This window comes from Scatophagus argus, chromosome 19 (genome assembly GCF_020382885.2).
Source record: "Scatophagus argus isolate fScaArg1 chromosome 19, fScaArg1.pri, whole genome shotgun sequence".
In the NCBI taxonomy this organism is placed as follows: Eukaryota; Metazoa; Chordata; class Actinopteri; family Scatophagidae; genus Scatophagus; species Scatophagus argus.
In genome coordinates this window covers 11,120,241-11,143,412 of record NC_058511.1, presented here as the reverse complement: position 1 = coordinate 11,143,412, position 23,172 = coordinate 11,120,241, and the positions used below count along the sequence as shown (strand labels likewise).

Genomic DNA, 23,172 nt, shown 5'->3' with positions numbered 1-23,172 from the left:
ATACTCACTGTAGCTTTTCTCCATTACATTCACAGTGAGCAGGACCTTTTAGAACTGTTAATCTCTACTTGGTCCAGCTTGTTGCCCGAGGAGCTGCATCTGAACACAAACTGAAGTTTTCACTAACCCCTTAGAGGCATAAAAATAAATGAATTATCCAATATTTGAATTAATATGAGAACATTTAACTATATTGTTCTGACTTCAAAAAGACTCCTGGCAGACTTCCTCATTAAAAATCCATCGTAGCACCTGTTTTTTCTTTTTACAAAGTATCATTTAAAATGCAGGTGGCCTTGACCCAGTGCTTTGCATAGCCCTCTTCCTGCTGCTGCTTTTGATGAATCTATCAGAGCCAAAGCTAAACATAGAACAACTTTATGGCACTGATACAATATGTTATGAAATCATTTATGGTACCTGCATTTTTCCATTGGGTGATAAGTGTGGAAAAAAAGGGAGGAGATGGGGGCAGGTTTACTGTAAGTAGGAGGAAAGACAGGTAACGAGGGTGTTTGGGAGAAATTAGAAATAAAAATAGACAAAGAGTAAACAATAACGACTGGAGAGGAAAAAAATTAGAGCAGCTGTGAGATTGTTAGGGATGAGGGGAAAGACAGGGCAAACAGCAGTGAGAGAATGAGGAGATGAGAGGAGGACAGTTTTATTAGAAGATATAGGATGAGGTCAGCGCATCTGCCCCACTGCCTGAGCATGACCAGAAATCAAAAGCATATAAATCCTCCTGATAAGAACATCCTGTACTGTCCCATGCGCACACCAACATCCCGTCAGACACTACACACACACACACACACACACACACACACACACACACACAGTGAAAGCTAATGCAAACGCAGCCTTTCCACTAATCTCTTACATCGAGCCTGTACTGTTCTTGATGAAGTCTTAATCAAAGATGAAAAGAACATGAACTTCTGCTGACTGCTCATTGTCCTGGCATGTTATCTCTCCTGTCATACAATTTCAGTACTTTTCTAGAGTCTTACAGGTACTTAAGTAATTAAGATTAGAGCTCACACACTACAGCGTTAATCTTTTGCACATACAGGCTACAAATGAAATAGTAAGTAGAAACTAAGACAAAAGACAGACATATTTATACCCTTTTCTTCATTATTTTTATTGTTTTCTCCTGATGATAGTGCACTATTTTTAATAAGTAAAAAATCTAGTCTAAAAATGGGAATGGTATTGTTGCTCTTCCTATTATTAGATATTAACATATCTAATAATAGGAAATAGGTAATAGGAAATACCCTGTATTTTAATTTAAATGTTTTGACAATCTAATTTTCTACAGAAAACATTTTGTATGTAAAAGAGTCATTAGGAGCCTTTGTACTGTCAAAAAATATCATGACTGCAACAAAAAATTCATATCAGTCAACTCCTTGATTTGGGGCCAACCGTATTAAATGTTGCCATGTTGATATGGAGTCAGCTGGCTGTTGCCTACCACTTGAATTTTTCAGCCTATATTTATTTGCATTTTTGCAGGTTGACACCGCTAAAAGTACGCTGATACTGAAGAAAACTTCAAAACATGATTATTGAACCCATAAGGAGCATCTTTTTAACAATGGATTATAAGTAGAATTATGTCCATTTACATGTTTTTGTGTGCACTGAGATTCAACTTATGACATGTGAGAAATTGGGGCAATCGGGCGGAAAGGGTTTAAAAGCACCATAACTTCCACAGCCACTGCTGCGAGTCCAACCACTTACTGATTTCTTGAGTGGACCGAACTACAACAACTAACTTTCTATTGCTTAGAATTTGTTAATTTCAAAAATTCTTACAGTGTAATATTAGTCCCCTTTAAACTCACAGCTGTTGTTTCCTATTTTACTAAATATGTGCCTTCTTTGATTTTCTTTGGTACAGGTAATATTTTGATATCCCATATAAGCTAACTAATAAAGGCTACAGTGTAATTATAATCACATGCATAACTAGTATTGCTCATCAAGTCACGTAGACAAGAGCAACAGATGAAATATAAACACAGCAACAGCAAAAAATGTTGTATATTGTATATTACATAAGCTCATTTTCTTGAGGCTTTTTCTGGGTATGGATCAGGTGTTAGTGTTGTTAATCAGTCAGTGTACTTGGTATAGTTTAAACACCAACTTTGCCCAGAAAGACTTGACCCGGACTGTTCCCATTTGTGTTTACTGTCCAAAACTCATTCATGCAGAAGAAAGAGAGAGAGAGACAGAGAGAGGAGGAAGGAAGGAAGGAAGGCAGGAAGTGAAGCATAGAGGACTGGGTGGTGAAGAAATCCAAGGAGATGAGAGAAACCAAGCGTGTCCAAGAAGAACAGTGATTCTTATCTACTCCCATGCAGCCTGCGAGATGTTGTTGACTATTGATGAGATCTCAGCCGAACCTGGTGACACAAATGAGAAGGCGAAAAGCTGCAAATGAATTTCTAGAAATTTGCTTGGACACACAAAAATGTTAACCTCATTTCTTGATGAGGTAATCTCATCTTGTTAATGTTTTCTCAGACTCAGCTGGAACAAAAGTCTGATCACGCTGTACCTTTGTCCTAATCATCAAAAGCTCAGATGACAAAAGCATGTTTCTCTTGTGTGGGTTAGTCGCACCATTTCGTTCTCCTCGAGAAAAATACAGGGGGAGACGACCTGTGAAATGCACCTCTCTTGTTCTCCTTCAGCAGTGACAAGGCCCTGCAGGCAGAGCTCTGTCCCACAAATGCTAATGCGTCATGTCTGAATCAGTGAATGAGACCAGGAGGAGGCAACGATGGTGGGCTGATTTCATTCAGTCAAGTGAGACTGTGAGGCGATGACTAGCACAAATGCAATTCAGTTGTTTTCATCAGAGGATTTTAGAAGCAATAATCACACCTTTGACCCAAATGTTATCGTCATCTTCTTTGAAAAAGATTTCCCACTTTTATGTTGCATTATGTTTTCTCTGTAATGTGAGAGGACGTTTCTGTTGGACTCTGAACTTCACACTTTGGCTCCTGACGTAGTCTTATCTGTGAGGAGCCTTAGTTATGTATTCTGAGAAGCAGCAGTTCACTCCTTAATGGAGCTAATGGTTAATGACTTGTGTGTCACACTCAAAGATCGCACCACTTTACTGGTGACCTTTTACTGCCACTCTGCTGACGTTTTAGACACCAGGACGAGAACTCTGGACTCCAGCCATCTCCCATGCATCCCTCTAAATTAAGCTGTGATCACTGGATGGAAAATCTTGATTTGCCGCTGATTCATCTAAATTTGAATTTTATTTCAGCATAATGAAATCCAGTAGCACATCATAAACTCCAGGCTACAAAACAACTACGCGGTTTGACACAGTCCAAGCAAAAATTGGATGAATTATTATAGGGCAGTTGTATTAGATAACTAGGCAGCACCTAAAGAGCTTAGTCAGTCATGTCTGTTCAGACCAACACTCGATCCTCTCCCCACTTAAACCTCACTTGAATTCCAGCTTTATCTGAATTTGCCATAAATTGCCTTGTCCCCGCAATTCAGAGCAACAGTCCTCAAGATCCAATTATATTTGATACAAGAATTATAGAGAGTTCTAGGAGCAAAAATCCCTTTACATGTTGTTGGCTTGTCATGTATGGTGTACCAAAACCAGGGAGTAATGCCTCTCATTGCAAGCTTCTGTTTGTGCTCTTTGAAATAGTTCAGAATTAACTGACACAAAACTTTCTTTTCTCCTCATTAAAGACCTCAGCACATATTCTTTCACTTCATATAAATACCACAAGTCAGAAACCCCTGAGTCTTTCAAATTATGTGCTTAGTAATGCAACCTTTGAGCTGGCAGCTTCGTCAGTTTTTATCAGTCTGGCAAACTTCCAGCTCCTACTTGTTCTCCTGGCAATACCTGATTAGAGTCAGCTGGTTGGTTGTTGAAAACCTTGACTTTCACTTCATCCCTACATTGATGTACCTCCATTAAAATCATGCCCTATATCCTTTACAACCTTGATATTTCCCTGTCATACTCCTCCTGCCCTCCCTATTGTTGCGACTTGTATTTTTTTCCCCCCTCTGATTTTAAATGAAGGAACTCTCCCAGGGTCTGGAAAGCAGTTCTAAGCTACCACTATTTAGCATACCCTTAGCAATGGAAAACTGCTAATCCTTTGCTATTCTTTTGTTCCAGAGCCAAAGTCCTCTGCCAGTGGAAGAATGTGGTTGGAGTAATAAACTTGGAATAGGTTTTCTTGCATGAGCTCTCCTCCTTTCTTGCAGGAGATGTATATGCACATTCTAAAATGGGACACTGTATTTGTTCCCATTGCTACAGCAGCATTACACAGGCTTTCTCTGCCAAAGAACAAAGAAGGAGATAAATAAGCATAGAGAAGGTACTTCGTACCTTGGCTGCAGTTTCCTGGATTTGTCATGACACAGAGGGATGTGTAAATTAGCTTAGTAGTGTTTCACCCAACCCTGGCTATAACAAGGTAGAGGGAGAGGCAGGTTGTTTCTCTTCTGTCTAAACCATTTCTGCTTTGATACAGATAACAAAGGCATCTAATGTATGAAGATACATTTGCGTGACTGCATGTCATGTGGTGAAATTTGACAGCAACGACTGTGACAATTGAAGAATGGGATTGATTAATGAGGACAAATGATGTTTTTGTTTTTCCAAACAAAATATAAGGTTTGTTATGTTTGTTGATATAAATATGATTTGTATATTCAGCATATAATCAGTGATTTGAATGTTCACAAGATTCAATCTGGTATCAGTTAGTACACCTCCTGGGGATTAAATCAGAGAGATGTGTCAGCATCTGTATCTCTCCCTGATGCTCCTCCCTCTCCTCCCTCTCTCCCTCTTTCTCTCCACTGACCTTGGCCCACAAAAAATAAGGAGCTTCCTCCCTTCCTCTTCTCATTGTGAGAGAATTTGGAATTATTGTTGTTCTAATCTACCCTGAGAACCCGACTAATCCCTTCTTCCATCTTGATGTTCCAGAGCTAAAGCCAAAACTGCTGCTCCGCAGAGGCTCAGCAGCACCCTGACTATGCAGAGTATCTTTTTTTTTTCTTTGGCCATTCACACATTCAGCTCTGTTGCTTTGTGCACTGGGGTTTTTGGGTTTACAGCTCACACTTGACAGATAAGCTTAGAGTCAACCTGATCTGCTTCCACATGGACAATATGCTTACTCATGGTGCACAACAGGCTACTTTGTTGCTACACAGTATTGTAAAAGGCTCAGACCTGTTGGTCTTACCATTATTTCCACTACAGGTCAGCCTAAAGATGTCATTTTGGTTACGTGCTAAATAACTGGGGTCACAAACAAAATTCAATGTAATGCATTAACATAAAAAACAAAGAATCTAAAACAATCTAAAGCCCACATTATGATTGGACAATTAGTACTGAGGTACAGACACATCTAAATCTGTTCAAGTTTGAAAAGCGGCATATTCTCATAGTAGGCCCTGCAGTCAGTACACAGGTCTTGTGCCATATACAATAAATGAAATATTCAAGAATATGCCAAGAAAGTCAACAGAAATGGCAGCTTTTTAATTCACAAGACCAGTGGCAGGAGTTGAGGCACAGGGGATGACCATGAATATTAATGTTTTGCTAAGAAAGTCAGGGTTCAGAGATCTCAACCCTACTCAGGATTTAAAGATGAAAAGAGTCAGAATATGACCCCAGAGGATGAAAAATGACCGCAAACCCAAAAGCAGCTTAGGATCAATATCAAAATCTTGAAATCCCAAACTTCCCTCATGGTCCATTTCCCTCTTCCACAGTAACACAACAGTTCTATCCATTCTGCTGTCTGCTTTCTCAGATACTCCCTCTCATTTTCCCAGGTTGGTTCTCTCTCGCTCTCTTTCTCTGGTTCTCAACAGTATTTCTGAAGCTTAATCTCCCATCAGCCACACTGTAGTTGGCTTTTGAATTCCATTTGAACCGACTGAATCGTAGCTCTTTGCCTTTCTCCTTGTTTGGATCTGACTTTTCCCCCTCACTCATCCACTTTAAGTGTTTGCGATCTAGGAACAGAAGTGAGCTGGAAAATAAAGGGAGAACAAAGAGCAGTGACCTTGGTGTTAATGAGCAAGTCTTATCTCAGACAGAGAATGGGATGGCTTGTGTCAGACTATCCCACTCTCTCATTTTCCCTGTTTATCTTTTTGGCTTTCAAACATATTTTTCTTTGTCTCCAGATCTCTGCTTGCGTCTCATTCCCTTTTTCTGCTTTATGATTCCCCCCGCCGTCGCTCTCATGCCACCCCTCATTTCATTACTCTTTGATGCTCAGACATATGTGGGACATCACACAGCCTGTTAGAGGTAGAGTAACACACTAAAGGGAGATGACAGAGGACAGAAGGGGATACCAGGAAAATTCAGTAGGCTGGCTAGCAACACCACTATAAACATTGTCTGTCTGTCTACTGTGTATTTCACAGAGGCCTTAGGAGGAAATATTATTTGCATTGGATGGACAGAATAAAAGAAACACCCCATAATGCAATACAGCAATTGTAAATACCAGTTCGGAAAAGCCCGCAATAATATTTTTGTTTTTTGTCACATTGGTTGGTTCAGCAAATATCCTATTATATGTCTTTCGGTCAATGATGATCTGTTTATGACCACAGTGCCATAGAAGTGAGTCATATTTTACCATCCAGTTAACTTACTGTTTGTGTGGTTATATCTGAGTCTCTTTAAATAGTTTATTTGGTCTATTGGAGAGCAAGCATACCTAAGATTAGCCAGTACCTATAAGCACTAAAGTCATCAGACAAAGCAGTCCAGCTTCACCCTCAAAACTAACTCATTTCAAGGTTGTACCCCAGTGATTTATTGCATTTTGATAAAGTTGGTGTAAAGTTGGGATACTCACAGGAGACACAGAAAAAGGAAAAAAAAAATCTAAATCAGAAGAACTGTGTCCTGATTGTTAGTGCCTATTATGGATGAAGCTTGAATAATTACAATATCCTAAAAGTCCCACAATCCAGCTCAAAAGCATCTTTCATCAGACTCAAAACTATAGAGATAAAGAGTGTGACATTCTCAACAAAAACAATGTTGTAAGTTTCATCAAATCAGTACGTGATGCAGGGCTACTGCATTGCACTCTGAAGTGTTTCTGTTATTTTCTCTAGCTCGATATGAATAGACTTTATGCAGAAACTTTGTTGATTCATTATATACGTTTACTGTTACATGTTTTCCATGTACTCAGTGTGGTGGTGAGCAGTTGTGTGAGTTATGTGGTGTTTTCCTACAACAACAAGTCTATGATTACAGTTTTCACATATCAGACCTCACTCTATTAAAGCTCCTCTACAACTGCATGATAGTGAAGGGCAAATCTTTAGATAAAGGTTTTTACATAACTTCGGGATTGAATCAGTGTTGTTTTTCAAAGATAACGCATAAAACCGAGACAAAGGGCACTTGAGGAGGTTAGTATGGAGGAGGCAGCAGGAAAGGGGTCTGATTAAGTCTCGATATTGTGCATGTGATGTTTTTATTTCTTGATTTACAACACTGTGTGGCTGATGTGTACATCCTGGCCTTAGTATGGGACTTTCCCTGAACTATATTACATCCTGAGTTCATGAGGTGAAAGGACAGATCTTATAGAACAGGCCTTTTGTAACTTAACTAATAAGCAGGATCGCTGTTGTCTTAAAGGGTCGCAGCACAGACACCAGGTCAAAGGGCAGGGACAGGGGTTAAGAGACAAAGGAATCTAGACATGCATGTGTGCGTGTGTGTGTGTGTGTGTCTTCCTGTGCGCATATTTTCTTACCGTTTGATGGAATGCATGATGCCTTCTCTGGACCAAGGTTCAGTCAGAGGCCATATAGTAGAAGATCGTTTGCATGATGCACATGCACAGTTTAGCCTAATAAGGAGTAATGTTGTTGACCCCCAGAAGCATACCTCTGTCCTCGACTTCCTTCAAGTTAGCAATAAATGTATTAATGCGTGAATGTGTTTGAGATAAGGAAATATATGAATTCTTATGCAAAATGTGACAATTAAACCCAAAAGAACTCAAAAGAACAATTGTGATTTGTGTTGGAATCAATTTTAAACAAACCTAAACATTTTGGTTTAAAAAACTGGACTCCAAAGAAGCAATGATAATCAGAAGATACTTTTAGGATAACACTTGAATAACCTGAGGTTTCTAGCTGTGAACATCCTTTCCTGCTCAAATAATGTTTATGTGAAATAAGTTAAATGGTGTTTGAACAGCAAAGGCACAATAAAAGTCGGTTTTAATTACTAACTTCCCTTGTTTGTGAAAGTTAGTCAAACAATAGGAGATTAACTTTAGCAAAGAAGTTTCCCCCTGTTTCCAGTCTTTCAGCTAAGCTAAGTGCCTGCTGGCTGTAACGTTATGTTTAACGGAAAGATATAAAAGTGGTGGCAATCTTCTCATGTAACTTTTCTTAAGCAAGTTATGGCTAAATGATACTGTAATTATAGGTGATAGTTTAATTTAATTTCCACAGGACCACTTCCACAGGAAGAGGTAGTCCTCACACGCACACACACACACACAATTATGACAGAATGGTATCATATTGTGTTTGACACCCTCAGTAATTGTTTGAATCTGTTCTGTCCTTCCAGCACCAAGCTATAATTATAGTCGAGGGAGCAACCATTCACACACGAGCAAAGTTTTTTGCCAAGTTGCAAGTTTGGACTCACTGCACATGCTCACGCACATACACAGTCTCACTTACACACACATTTCTCCCTGCCAACTTGTGGCAATGTAGAGGCCAGCAGAGCGGCAGTCACTGATAGAGGCCTTGATAAGACTCATTTAAAATGGCTGCAGTAACTGAACCTGCCCCCTCTGTGTGCCAAGGACACCATTTACCTTACATAACAGCCATTCTGGGTCACTGACACATCCATCTATGCGATTTTGCCTCCTCAAGAACTATGTGCACCTTGACCTTTTCCCATGTATCTCATATTTCTCTCTTACGCCATCTCTCCTGTGTGTGTGTTTGTGTGTGTGTGCGTGCACTTGATTCAGTTAGCATTGCCAGTCACATGCTAAATGATGATCAGGAAGAGGTGTTTGTGGTCAAATATGCTCATGAAAGTGTGTCACTGTGCAGCTGTCACATGAGAGGAGATTACTGCTAAATCTGAGACTCACTCACTCACTACCTCTTGTGCAGGGCAAATATTTAACTGACAAAGTGACGATGTTGACTCGAGCTGTTTATTTATTAAACTTAATTGCTGTGACATTCTTTTCTTACAGTAAATGTTTTCCCTCTGTTCATCAGTAACTATGATTGAAATAATAAAATAAAAGACACAATTAAGGTTTGAGGTCTCCAGATTCTATTGCATTGGATCTATGAATCTAGATTATCTATGTATCTAGATTAACTAAAAGGAATGATTACATATTTAAGTGCTGCTGGTATGGAAAAGGTTGAGACATTTCTTCCATGTTAACAACTTGGTTTTAAGCTTTAAATGCCAAATGAAAAACAAAAGTTATCCTCACTTACAGGTCAGGAAGTGGAGGATGCTGGCTCGCCATCATGGTGAAGGTACAGGCAAGCAGAAGGAAACAGAGTCAGACGTCCACCTGGGAGGTTGTCAGTCCTGGGGGATCCATGCCTCACCGCTCCTGGCCAGCCCTGTGATGCTAGAGTGCTCTATCTGCAGTGGACCCTACATCAGCTACACCCTGGAAGATACCTGGCAGCCACGTCAACGCACACAGGCAAGTTCATTCTGACTACAACTAATTGCATTACAAGAAGCAAACAATTTATTACATTTTGGGTGGATCCCAAAAGAGGGCTTCACTTCCCCTCTTAAATCATGATGATGTCACAATGGGGCCTTACTGCCAAAGATGAGAAATATGAGTCTTTGGCATGACAATGAAAATATGAAGAATGAAGAAGTCTCTCCTGATTGAACTCCCATTTTTCCATCATTCTCTGAGCAACTGTGTTCTGATGTTATTCTGCACACCGCATGAGTCTGCGAACAGCAGGGCACGGTGAAAGGAGTTGGTTACATCGCTGAGAGGCTGGTGGTGTGCAGCCTGTCCCCTGCAGCTCTTCATCTAACAGCTCACTGTGGCTGCTCCTTCTTGTTCCATTACTCCCTGTAATATTTCACACTGATCTGCTGTCAACAAACACCCAAAAAAATGACCATCTATATATTCACTGCAGTGCAAAGTGCTGACTGCCACATCACTTTTATTGCTGACCAGTACTGCTAATTGGTATTCAACGTAACCTGACCCACCTTTTTCGCAGTACTTGTTATTGTCATGCAGTGACATCCAAGTTGAGGACCTTTTCTTTCATTTCTGGTTTACAATATTTTATGAAATGCTGTAAACTCATGACTCATTATTGTGGAATCCACATTTTTCATACTATTGATGCAAATGTGTAAGAGTCTAACATAAATGTGCCTTATTCCCTCAATCAAAGTGTTGCTTTGTATTCCTATCGAACGAAACTGTCAAAAACCAGTGTGAGAAAATCAAATCTTATGTCATAAAATAAGAAATCATTGACAGTTTGGGATCTTAACACAAACACATTTTCAGAACATCAAAATATTATGATATTATTAGAAATCACAATGCTTCTATTATTGTTGTCAATAAGTTTCTCTTTACATTTCCAAGAAAAAAAAAGACATGTTAAAAAGCATAATATTTTATCTTGTGACTCACAGTCAAGTCATACAAGGCTCCACCTCTCCTTGACCCTTACACAGATCAAAACTATTCCTCCCCCTCTGTCTTTCTTTGCCTCTGCTTGAACAACCCAAACTTTCTGCCTTCTTTTGGAAACATAAATCTGCGATGAAATATTAATGAACAGAAAGCCTAGATTCACTGTCACTATGGATGCAACCCCTGAATCAATAAACGTGTTTGTGAGATTGTGTGTGTGTGTGTGTGTGTGTGAAAGAGAGAGAGAGATAAAAAAAAAGTGGAAAGATGGATGGCTGAGGCTGCCTTTAGATGTATTAAAACTTACATGGAGATGAAATGACCAGCACGATGGGCAGATTATTGAAAGCATTGCCTATGAAAGAACAAGCTGAGTGATGAGATTTAAACCACTCGCTCACACACACACACACGCCTCAGCTTGTCTTGTTCTCAGAAAACACCCATGGGAGAGTACTGAGAGCTGTGATAAGTTTTCAGAGCTGCAGTGTAGAATAACAAACTAGACCATATTTACAGAGACCCTTTGAAAAGTCGATGACTGACAGCAACGATCACGAAGCTCTTACACGACTGTGCAGTTTCATGGGAACGTCCTGAGACGCAAATGCTGCTGGGTCTGTGACAGCTGCCAGTTATACTGTTACTGTACGAGAAAAGAAAAAGCAGGACAGGCGTAAATACGACTGAGACATTTGTGCTCATTCAGGAGTGTTGATTTGCACATTTCAGCGGCAGTTACTCTGCCATATACAGATCAATGCATTGACTTTTGCAACCAATTGTGGCAAGTCAAAGGTCAACATTCGCACAAACACAACAACAACATATATAAAAGATGTAGTGGTTCCCAATATATATGGCATGTGGCATCTTTTAACAGTGGAGGGTCTAGTTGTCGTATCTACCAAAGAGATTTATGCTCTAAACCTCTAGGATGGTTACATTTAAACAATGATTCAAGGTACAAATTATCTAGTGTTTACTAAAAAATTATTGTTGCAGAGCTGAGCTTGTTGTTTCTTCTTTCGTGTCCCATCAGTCTTCTCACCAGCACTCAGACTTATTTTGTGACCTGACCCCTATGCGGGAAACCAAAATCATAAATCAGTTACTTCAGTCATTTTTCTTTAAAATGAGTATTTCTGCTTTTTAAAATTTAAGATAATACGTCTGTGTGTTTATGTAAGTAACATTTTAAATGTAAGACCCTGTCTTGAGTATTTTTACATGTTTACATTATGTCAAGGATCTGAATACTTAACCTAGCTTAGCTGTGCATCAGAAATCATTTCCTTTATAGACAGAAAGCATTGATAAGCACATTTAATGTCAACAAGTCCTGTGTATCTCTTGGCCCAACCTGTGTTAGATCTGTTTCATCCCGGTGTTCAGTGTTACTAAAGCACAATAGTATTCATGTTGTTGCTGTTGTTAGACCAGAGGTCTCTCACCACTTTCAGCAAAGGGCTCAATTGATTCAGAGCCGTCTCACCCCTGCAAACACTCTCATTAAAACATGTCATGTGGGGAACCAACTGTAACTCCCCCTTGTTTTAAATGAATAACTATTAGAGGTCATTTCACAAGAAAAAAGTAAGGAAGAACATTTAAAGAAAGAATCTGCATAATTTGGTGTAACACAAATATGTTTTTTTCTGCTCTCCTAAGCTGTCACAAGCCCTGAGATTTGTCTTGTGGCTCCTTGTGGGGGTCCCAAACCCCAGGTTGGAAACCACTGACCTACATTGTGGCTTGACCACAATGGGCCTCAGGTTTGCAGTTTTCACAAGGTGTCAAACACCTATTATAATTCAGCTGTATTCAAACAAGAATGAAAAACAGGAACCAAAATTGGATTTACAGGGTTGTGCACAACAGGGCCATTGTGCTGTTATATTATTATTTTGAGTTTGGCTTTCAGTCCATGTAGCAAAGTTTCCCTCACTTAACAAGTATTTTGCCTTTAAGTCCTGCCCTGAGACAACCTATATCCTTTTACACTTTTATTCTCTATACATTGTACTATTCGCTTGCACGTCTGTGTTGTGTAAGTATTAACATTATTTTTACTAGGTGATACTGTATTTCTCCCCCATGCAGGCGATGGACCTGTACTATCACAATGAGTCAGACCCCGACAGCTACTGCTGGCCCAGCGACAACAGTAAGTCACCAGTAACTAAGTCCATTGTTCTGTATTCTTTACTTCCTCCTGTTGCTCCCTCTTTCCCCTCAGCCTGTGAGACTCACAAATTGTCATTCCTCTGATGTTTCTCCATCATCCCTCATTGTCATTGCCGGATCATTTCTCTTTATTATCTGTACTTTGGTTTATTTTCAGCATCAACCCAAAATTATCTCCAATCATTCACTCCTGGTCCATTTTTTTTCTCTGGTTTGTTGTTTCCGTTCTACCCAAACCTGATGGCTGTGGGAGCAACATGATTCATCTTTTTACGCACACACACTCACACACTTTGTTACTTTACCTTGGTTCTGTAATCCAACCCCTAAGCTCTCAGGATAATAACTGTTGTTCATAAACCAAGATTATTATTTACTGTAAGGTGGAATTCGACTTGGAAGGAAAAACAGTGTTTACAGACAGATTGTGGAGTGCTGATCATCACACACATGACACAGTGACCCTTCCAACGTCTGTTTGCAACTTTTGTTTGCAAGTATGATTCTGTGCTTGTTGCTTTTCTGTTGTTGTGTACCATCAGGTGAGAGTCCAGCATCGGTTTATGGCCAATAAGTGACTCTGTCTTAATTTTCCATCATGCCCCCTATTTCTGACACAGATCATAGTCTAGTCCACAGTGCACAGTGTCAGTGCATGTCACGTTTTGGCATAAAGCCTATTCTTTATCTGTTTTTTATTATGACCATTACCTTTGCTGGGAATCTGGCCTGTGCCAATACATGAGCTCTTCTCGTAAGTGTGTTTGAGTTCACCAGTGCTCCACTGGCGGTGGAGGAAGTATACAGATTCTTTACCCAGGTAAAAGTTCTGCATTGGAAATGTAACAGTGAAAATTCTTAAGCATCATTAGCAAAATGCACTTAAAGTATCAAAAGTACCGGTAATTCAGAAAAAGCATGTTATACTTTCACATATTATATTATAGGGTTATTAAATTCATGTCTAAACATTTTTATTCTGTAGTTGGTTTAAGATGCTGCTATTTGTTCTATTTCAAATACTGCTGGGTAGTTTCATTTATAATGCAGTACACTTAATCGTGTTTTATAAGATAACCATATGTTTTGTATGCAAAATCTTTGTCTGTAAAATGTAGTCACTGAAGATTCATAAAGTAACATGATATGAAAATATTCAAGATATACTGACAAACTGACAGCCTGGCATCATCACACAAATTTGTAAATGTGAATATGTGAACATATTTTGGTGTGCTAATGACTGCCAGGTACAGAAAGTTTTGGAATCAGTCCAGTAGTTCACCTCAGCCCTGCAACAAGCTGCAGTGCAGTGTAGTCCTTAACCATCAAAGTAGGTCCACTAAAAGTGCTTGTTTTTGCCAGGTTCAGATTGTTATTCCAAATGTCTAACATTATTGAAAGGATCTCTACAGAGGTAGACCTTTTTGCTGAAGAGTAAGATCCTTTTTGTTTAACCGAAAACAGCCGACACTTCCCTCAGAGCTACCAGACTCAAGCGACAGTGCTGGTAATTTTCTTCACCGATCAGTATAATCCATACTCCACTCAAACTTGACAAAAACTAATATAAAACCCACCAGAAATATACTCTTTCACCGAGAAAGATGTGAAAATATTCTGTCCCTATTCTGAGCGATGCCTGACCCCTCTCTCTCGCAGCCATCTTGGTTGTTTTGTATCAGACATGCCCCATATTAGTTGAACGGCTGTGACTTACTCACCATGAACCAGGACGGATGGAAATCTGTCTGGGGAGCCAGACACATCTGCCAGAGCAAATAAAACATGAGCTTGCAGAGTCGTCTGTTTCCCAGGCCACGGAACTGGAGTAAATATACTTAATTACTTTCCACTACAGCTTGTCACACTTTGTGGCAGAGCTGTGGGCGCCTACTGGAACGTCTTCAAGGAAGACATGACAAGAATCACATTCTGATGGAAATGTTTTTCACTGGGAGTAGTCAGCCTGTTAATTATGGGAGTTTTCGGCGTATGGAGAGAAATCCGAGCAATTAGCCGAGCTGGTGACAAGCCGTTCCTGTGGCCTCGGCCGTGATGCTGAGACACCCTGTTGTTCCAAACTCTGCAGTTAATGGCTTCAGGAGCGCTTGAAAGTTGAGGTTCGTCACATTTGAGTCATTTACACTGATGCAGTCGTGTGTGAGCAATGATGGAGAGCGAGGAATGGTTTCAGTAGTAATAATTATAGGATAGTTCTGACCCTTCGGTTATTAGGGAGGAAAAAACTGCAAACCATGTTGGTGTGATTTCACTCCTCTCAGAAAAAGTTAGCTTAAGTAACAAAGAGCATCTGCTCAGAAAACCCTTATTAAAATACATTAGTGTCTTCATCAACTTGCTACAATGTTAATTAGCATTTACACACTGACTTAGAGTGATTCTTCCTGAAGTGCTGCCACAGTTATATAAGGTGTGACTAGAAAGTGTTTGTTTTTGTGTGCGTGCGTGCATGTGTGTGTGTGAGAGAGAGAATGTGTGTATTCTCAGACTTAACTCTTTTGTTCTGAAATAATAAGCCACATCGCAGCTCTCTCTCTGAAGCTGTTATTTACTCCTTTCTCCCACCATTCATAACTCATTGCTCACCTGTGTCAACCTGTCCTATATAGTTAAACAGGCAAACACACTCACACAAATTAACAAATACAGCACAAGCACATGCATATAAAATCCTCAAAGACACTCCCAAACCAGAGACTTTGAACAGTTTTGAGGAGAATGTCTGCACATGTTTTTTGCCATTACATCCTGAGGATTTACAAATAGTGCTGTGGTTAAGACAGATTTGGGTGTGTGTACTAATCAAGGCTTAAGATGCTGTAAAAATATTTTTCCATGTTCTCATAGCCAAAAGTATGAGAGCACACCACAGAGCTTTATTTTATGGATGTTTAATTTGTCTAAAACATTTCTTAGAAAGAAAGTTTTGTTGTGTTGAGTTTATAGGCAGTTGTTGATTTCTAGAGGAAATTTCTAAAAAGTACTGTGCTATTATATCCCATTGTGTATTTTTGGAAACTTCTTTTGGAAAATTGTTTTTATATGTTACATTGCACAGTGCATTTATTATTATTATTATTTCATTTATTTATTTTTGCTTAAGGCAGTAAATTGGATTTTTTTAATATGATTCTTCCTGGGAACTTTCCAATGAACTGACAGAAGTTCATGTCATGACAACTCATTTCTTAGTTGTTATGAAACTCTGGGACTTGTAGAATTAAGTGCACACACACACACACACACACACACACATAGCCCAGCAGACAGAAATCAAACATGGAGGGAAGATAAGAAAATTCAAAAACTGGACAGTATTAATACAATGATGGTCACATGACCGTCTACGGAGGCAGCTGAGGGAATAAATGTTGCTACTTTTTGGTTTGGCCAAACACTGACATTCCACCATGGCAAAATAAAAGCCTGGCTGTCCTCTCTGAATAGCCGATTCCTTTATGTAACGGTGTCATTTGGTGCCTCACCACTGAGGCTCATTCGCATTCATCACCAGATCAACTGTTGCCACAAACACCCTCATCACCTCTGGCACAGAGCACGGACATTACAAGATGGACGCATGGGAGAAAGAAAGAGATGAACGGATTTAATGGATGGATGTCATCTGCCGGGGACAGCGAGATCATGGGCATATGCTGGTCTTTGTGTACGTGTTGTGACACTGTAGGTGGGTGGGCTGAGGGAGTGTGTGTCTGAATGTGTTTAATACTACAACTCTAATATCCCGCACCTCCACCCCTGTGGCACTGCAGTGCACCCCTTCCTGTCCTTTCACGAAATGGCCCTCTAAATGTGTGTGTGTGTGTGTGTGTGTGTGTGCGTGTGTATGAGTCAATGCTGGCTTTGGCACCGATGACAGTGCCACTAGTGGGTTACATAATGTACTAATGTCTCACACACACGCATAGAAAGGCAATAAGCACACAGCTTGAATATTGTGGAGCCTCCTCTTGTTCAGGGCCCAAACGCAAGCAGCCTGTTAATCCAGAAGGGAAAGAGGGCCAGATAGGAAAAACACTGGGTGGACCTACTGTTAGCACTGCACTCGTCTTTCTTCCTCTCTCCTGTTCTTTTCTAAACACCTCTCTCACATTTCATTCAACTCTGGGCTATGACCGCAGATGCTCGCGCAAGAGCCCTTACATCCCGACCAAGGTAAAATCTTCTTCATCATCGCTTGTGATCCTCTCCTGTAACGTGTTCTAGTTCTTACAAGCCAGTTAAAAATTCCAAGTAGCTGCTCCTCGTTCAGCATTTAAAATCAATCTCCTTGTGTGCATCTGTGCAGAGATGGCAAAGTTTCCAAGGGCAACATTTCTTTTTTCTGTGCTGGCACGTGTTCTCCCTGCGTTCGTATTATTTGTAAAAACGGTATGTGAGGTTTCACTTGTTTGGCACGTGATGCTTTCAAGTGCTGATAAGAGATGTCAGTTTGCGTCCCATGTGGACTGCTGCTGTGGTGTCAGTGGTGACGTGGATTAAATGCCTCTTGAAGGACAGCAGCACAGCAACCTGTGCTGTCTCAAGGAAAAAGGTCTTTTTCTAACAAACTGCTCTGAATTCTTGGTGATGCAGGGACGGAGAGCAGAGATGGACACCTTGAGGGAATTTAGGAAGTACCTGATGTGACCTTTCTCTACACCCCCTTCCTGTATGTGTGTGTGTGTGTGGATGTGTGTGGATGTTCCGTCAGTTTCCTTGCAGGTTGGTTTTGCCTTCTAGCCAATGTGTGTGTGTGTGTGTGCTGTCAGACTTTCTGCAGGTTGTTTTGTCCTCCGGGTCTGCGTGTGTGTGTGTGTGTGTGTGTATGAGTGGGTGTGTGCATCAGGTGGCTATGGGCGATGGATTAATAATAGATTTGACCTGAGTTAAGGGAGAGACGGCAGTAAAAACTGCAGAGTCATACCTGCATGAATACATCGACTTTCTCTGAGACAGACCAGGAGGCTCAGGAGCAAAAGAATACACACTCTCTCTCACACATGCACAGCATACACACACACACACCTCACATATTTCTTACTCTCTGAGACTGATTTACTGCTTGTCTGCGCTTTCACATTCTCATAATTATATTCAGCGTTATTATGGCACAAAGGGATACCTGTTCACACACCAACTTGCTCTCCGTTAAATGCGTTGCTGGTTTGATTCCATGTGTGAGTGCGATCAAGAGAAATTTGCTCTGAGTGATTCTTTCCTGAACGGGTGAAGGTTAAAAATCGCCGCCGCAGGTGAAAACGTTGAATTGCGTTCATCTCATCATCTCATCTCATGTTTCATCTTTGTCTGATCCACATTTTCACGATGTTATCCTTGCTGCATTGCTCGTTGGTGTACATTTCACCTGTCCGCTTCAGCACACCTTTGTTTCTTTTCATTTACGCTGCCTAATGGCAAAAATCAGCAATCACCACATTCCTGAGAAAACACCCAAGTGTGTACACATGCATTAAACGGTTGGGAGAGCAATTCATCAAGACGTACAGTTAATTCTTATGGCCTCAGCTTCTTGGCAGCTGTGAACTTCTTGGCAGCAGTGTGAACTCAGTGAATTTCCAAATCTGGGTAACTTCACTGCACTGCGTGGGTGAATGACCTCAGCTAGAAGGCCACAGTGAGGGAAAAAAATAAAACCCCTGCAAACTTGTGAAGATGAAACTGAGGAGGAATGATCTCAAAAATATGGTGATTGTTAGATGTTTGTTGCTGTTATGTGTGCAAATAAACGTTGTTGCAGATTGATTCCTTGCACATAAAACAATTATCTGTCAGTTCCATGTGTTTGTACTCTTCTATGCATTTAGTTCCTGGGGAAAGTAGCTGCAGAAACAAACAATAAATGGCTTTGTTTATTCATTTTATTTCATTCTATAATAAATAACTAAATAAAAGTTAGGTTTATGTTTTCACTGAAGTCAAAAAGTAGGAGCTCATGAGAGGCTATACCCCCGCCCTGAGGAAAACTCACGAAACCATGCATGAAACACACAAATGGAGAGTGGAAGGAAATATAGGCGGGACGTCTCCGCCCAGAAAGAAAGAGAAAAAAAAATTCTTGTGGATGAAAGTCTCCAAGAAGAGGAATGTGGTGTATTTCGATTACCTGCCTGTCGAGGACCCTAAAGCCTTTCTCCTTGTTGTGTTTCGGAAAATAAAGCAACCTTATGAAAGACAAAACGACCGCTTTGACTTGTAAGTAGGCTGCATATTCAGTTTGAAAGCGCCGGCGACTGGTTTCCCCATTGGAGAGAAATCTTTACGATTTTCCGATACACTCCTGTAAGAAACTGTAGGTCGATACTAATCTTATTGTGGGGACTTAACGGCATCTCTGCGTTTACCAGCCTATTGTGATATGTAGTTTATCTTGTCAGCGTAGAGTCAAAGCTCCCATACCCCCCCCCCCCCCTTTCTGTGTTTGTTGTTGGGAGGAAAGCATTGGCAGACGGATGGTGGTAGGTGGGGTGGGGTGGAGGGGGGCTCTATTCACCCCATAATCTAGTGACCTGGATTTATGATGCTGTTATCCGTGGAAATGCCACGCTGATAGGGGGTCTGTAAAAAGTGGCGGAGGACTGTTGGCAGCTCTCTTTTGTAACTTGTTGAGCTTTGGTGCTGCAGGCGTCCAAATGAGAACTCCTTCCGAGCTGAAAGGTTTGTTTGTTTTCTGTGGAAACTGAATGTGTGTTTTGGATGTAGATCGGGCAGCTTTTGGTATTTTTACACGAGACTTTGTAAATGGCTTCTTATTGTACTGTACAGCGATGTTACAGCTGATTACTTATTTTAATCATTCTGTTATTCTCTAAACTGTTTTTAGAAGTTGCAGTGTCAGTTATTTAAATTTAGATGTTTTTTTCTATGTCCCTTTCTTTCCTTTTTACGCACTGTAATCAATATGTCTTAAAATGAAGTTGGCCTTCACAGGTGATACTGTCTGATACTTTCATTCCGCTGGAGTGTAAGTTGAACCAGGCGCCTTACATAAGCGTGCCTGACCGGTCTGCTGTGTGCCAGCGCACAGTAAAAGTGGCAATTTTCCAAATAAAGTCCTCCTGAACATCACTTTGAAGTGTTTTGGCTGCCTCTGAGAGACTTACCAGTAGGTTAAAACAGACTGTAGGACTGATCTTGCTCTTTCTTTCTTTTTCTTTTTTTTTTCGCTTAAGCTGGATGCATTCAGGAGTTTCTCAGCCTGTACTTTTCCACTAGTCGCGGCTTTTTCTTGGCATCGGGCCTCCCTCGGCTCAGGCTCTCCCTCTCGTCTTTTGTGTGCCGAGGGAATCTGCGTCACTCCCGGTCGTTTTAATTGAGAAGCAGCCAAAGAGTGAAGCTGATAGGTCTAGTTAAGAGGCTATCGGATTATTTGTACAGGGCCAAGTTACAAACTCAGGGGGCTTCGATGGGAAACAGTGCTACAAAAATAACCAGGAGCTTGGAGAATCTCTCTCTTGAACACTTTCACTGCTGCTTCTCTTTTTGAAAAATCTGCAGTTTATTCTGTAGCTTACTCACAGAAGTTTGAGGGGCACCATACATACACCATGTGGACACATCTGGATGTCATCAGCCTGTAGGATTTATTTTCGCAGCTTTGAGTACTGAAATGGTGCTTTCTGGATGACAGACAACGCATGGGATGTTAAGCAAAGTTGCTATGGTATTGCACAAACAATGAGCAAATAATCCAAACCGGCCTTTCTGTGAGTGGTGGTAAAGAACTTTTTTTCTTCCTTTTTCCTGCGTTTTTGACGCAAGCGCTTCACGAGGTGCGGCTATGACGCGTTGGGGGCGCAACGGCCTCTGATTGGGCGAGAACGAGATCGATCATCTTCTCTCTGTCCATTTAGCAGAAAGAAATGTTTGCAGAGGATCACGCCCACAGAGATTGTGGGCGTGTGTGTGTGTGGGCGTCGTCTTCCTCCTCCTCTTCGGCCTGTAATAAAACCAGAGCCAAAAGCAAGTCGTTTATATTTTGCCTTTGGGCTGCTGATGAGTGCTGAGCTGCAGTTCAACTCATCACATCATGACGATCAAAACAGAAGCAGAAAAGCCTGTCCTGACTTATTCGAAGTCCAGAGGGCTAGTGGCATTAGTGACCGGTATGGAATTGCAGCTGGATATTTTTTTAGCTGATTTTCCTTGACATGGATGGACATCTTTTGTCGCTTTTTTATCTAAAAATCTAAACATTCACTGTTTTCCTTTTTGTGTTGCAGCTTTTATGAAACAGAGGAGGATGGGGCTGAACGACTTCATTCAAAGGCTTGCCACAAACTCCTACGCCTGCAAGCAGTGAGTACCATCTGACTCATGTTATTGTTCTGAGTTCATAAGAACACTTTGAAACACAACCAGAAATGCCAGTTATTTGTCCTCTGAGGAAACTTTGTGACTTTTGACTCTCAGATCAGCTGATTCATGCTAAATAAACAGCTGAGGATACTTTTGACGAGTTGTTATGAGACAAGCTAAGTTTGAACTTGTTTATTTTTCAGTCCTGAAGTTCAGTCTATTCTGAACTTGACTCCTCCTCAGGATGCTGAGCTCATGAACACAAACCCTTCTCCTCCTGTAAGTATATTTGCATTAAATGTCCTTTGTTGACATTGTACCACATGCAGAGAAATGCACTCATACCCCTGTTTACATGTTTAACATACATTTTGTTGTACATATTATGGCTCCAACATCCTTCTCTTCTTCCTTGCTTTGCCTGTCACAGCCCAGTCCATCCCAACAGATCAACCTCGGTCCATCCTCCAACCCCTCAGCCAAACCCAGTGACTTCCACTTCCTCAAGGTGATCGGCAAGGGCAGTTTCGGCAAGGTGCTGCTTGCACGCCATCGCGCAGATGACCAGTTTTATGCAGTCAAAGTCTTACAGAAAAAGGCAATCCTCAAGAAGAAGGAGGTAAGTGCAGACGCGCCAGCAACTGACAACACACATACACATAAATGTACAACAAACGGCATCTCCTTTTCGACCTCTCTGACCCCCCTGCTCTTGTGATTCCTCAGGAGAAACACATTATGTCTGAGAGGAATGTGCTGCTAAAGAATGTCAAGCACCCGTTCTTGGTGGGCCTGCACTACTCTTTCCAAACAGCAGACAAACTGTACTTCATCTTGGACTACATCAATGGAGGAGAGGTGAGTTACTAGTCGAACTGCTGCCAATAAAAGATAAGGCTATGAAGCAGCGTTGATAGAAGCGAAGGGAGAATCTGGGCTATTTAAAGAAGGACCTAAAGATGAATGAGTTTTTACAAGATTTAATATAGTGCCAGAGTCAGAGATAAAGATGAAGCAGAAACATAGAAGGGATATCCTGTCATGACAAGCAGAATAGAAGCAGCCGCTCTCTGTCTTTTCTTTTTTCTGTCTTTCATTCTCCAAAGGAAACACCTCTCAGGAAGTCATGGGGTGGGCTGGGACAGCGGGAGAGACTCTGGGCCTAAATTAGCAGGGCCATTCAGACTCAGTGTGTGTTTAATCGAGCTAATTTCCTGTCATTGTTGGACGAGTAGAGACAGTGCTGATTAAATATGGCCCTCGTCAGGAAACAGGATGCATTTTCTCTCCTTCTACCCTTTCTCTTTTCTTCCCTTCTTTTGTCCCTCTATCCCACTGCTCTCTCACTCCACCTTTGGCCCTTGTTTCATCTTTCTTCCCTTGTCAAACTTTTTAAGCTCTCGCCTTCCTGCCTCTTTATTTCCTCCCATCCTGTTTCCTTTCTGTCTCTGTAGTTGTCTTTCTACTGCGGGTCTCTCTCCTTCTGACTTCATATCTCTGCTCATGGGCTTTTTAGATAATCTATAACATTATCAAGATATTAAAGGTTTTGTTACCACATACACTTATTGTAATAACCTTCGACCTCTTTTTCCTTGTTTTCTTCTGCCTTCCAGTTGTTCTATCACCTACAGAGAGAGCGCTGCTTCCTCGAGCCTAGAGCCAGGTTCTACGCAGCAGAGATCGCCAGCGCACTGGGTTACCTCCACTCCCTCAACATTGTCTACAGAGACCTGAAGCCAGAGAACATCCTGCTGGACTCACAGGGGCACATCATTCTTACAGATTTCGGCTTGTGCAAGGAGAACATTGAACCCAACGGGACCACGTCGACCTTCTGCGGTACGCCGGAGGT

At 41.0% G+C, this 23,172-nt stretch overlaps 1 protein-coding gene across 4 annotated transcripts in view; it reads left to right on the top strand.

The window, feature by feature from the left end:
• sgk1 (serum/glucocorticoid regulated kinase 1) overlaps nt 1–23,172 on the top strand; it is a 32,204-nt gene that overhangs the window by 6,634 nt on the left and 2,398 nt on the right. Inside the window, exons 3-9 of one of the 4 annotated variants that reach the window (XM_046372952.1) lie at nt 9,591–9,806; nt 12,891–12,954; nt 21,242–21,317; nt 21,521–21,596; nt 21,748–21,936; nt 22,044–22,175; nt 22,934–23,170. In XM_046372952.1, coding sequence (XP_046228908.1) covers nt 9,591–9,806; nt 12,891–12,954; nt 21,242–21,317; nt 21,521–21,596; nt 21,748–21,936; nt 22,044–22,175; nt 22,934–23,170 — 990 coding nt within the window. Of the gene's footprint in view, nt 1–9,590; nt 9,807–12,890; nt 12,955–19,059; nt 19,215–19,523; nt 19,677–19,896; nt 21,125–21,241; nt 21,318–21,520; nt 21,597–21,747; nt 21,937–22,043; nt 22,176–22,933; nt 23,171–23,172 lie in introns of those variants that run through there. The other 3 variants (XM_046372954.1, XM_046372955.1, XM_046372953.1) reach the window with 3 other exon arrangements.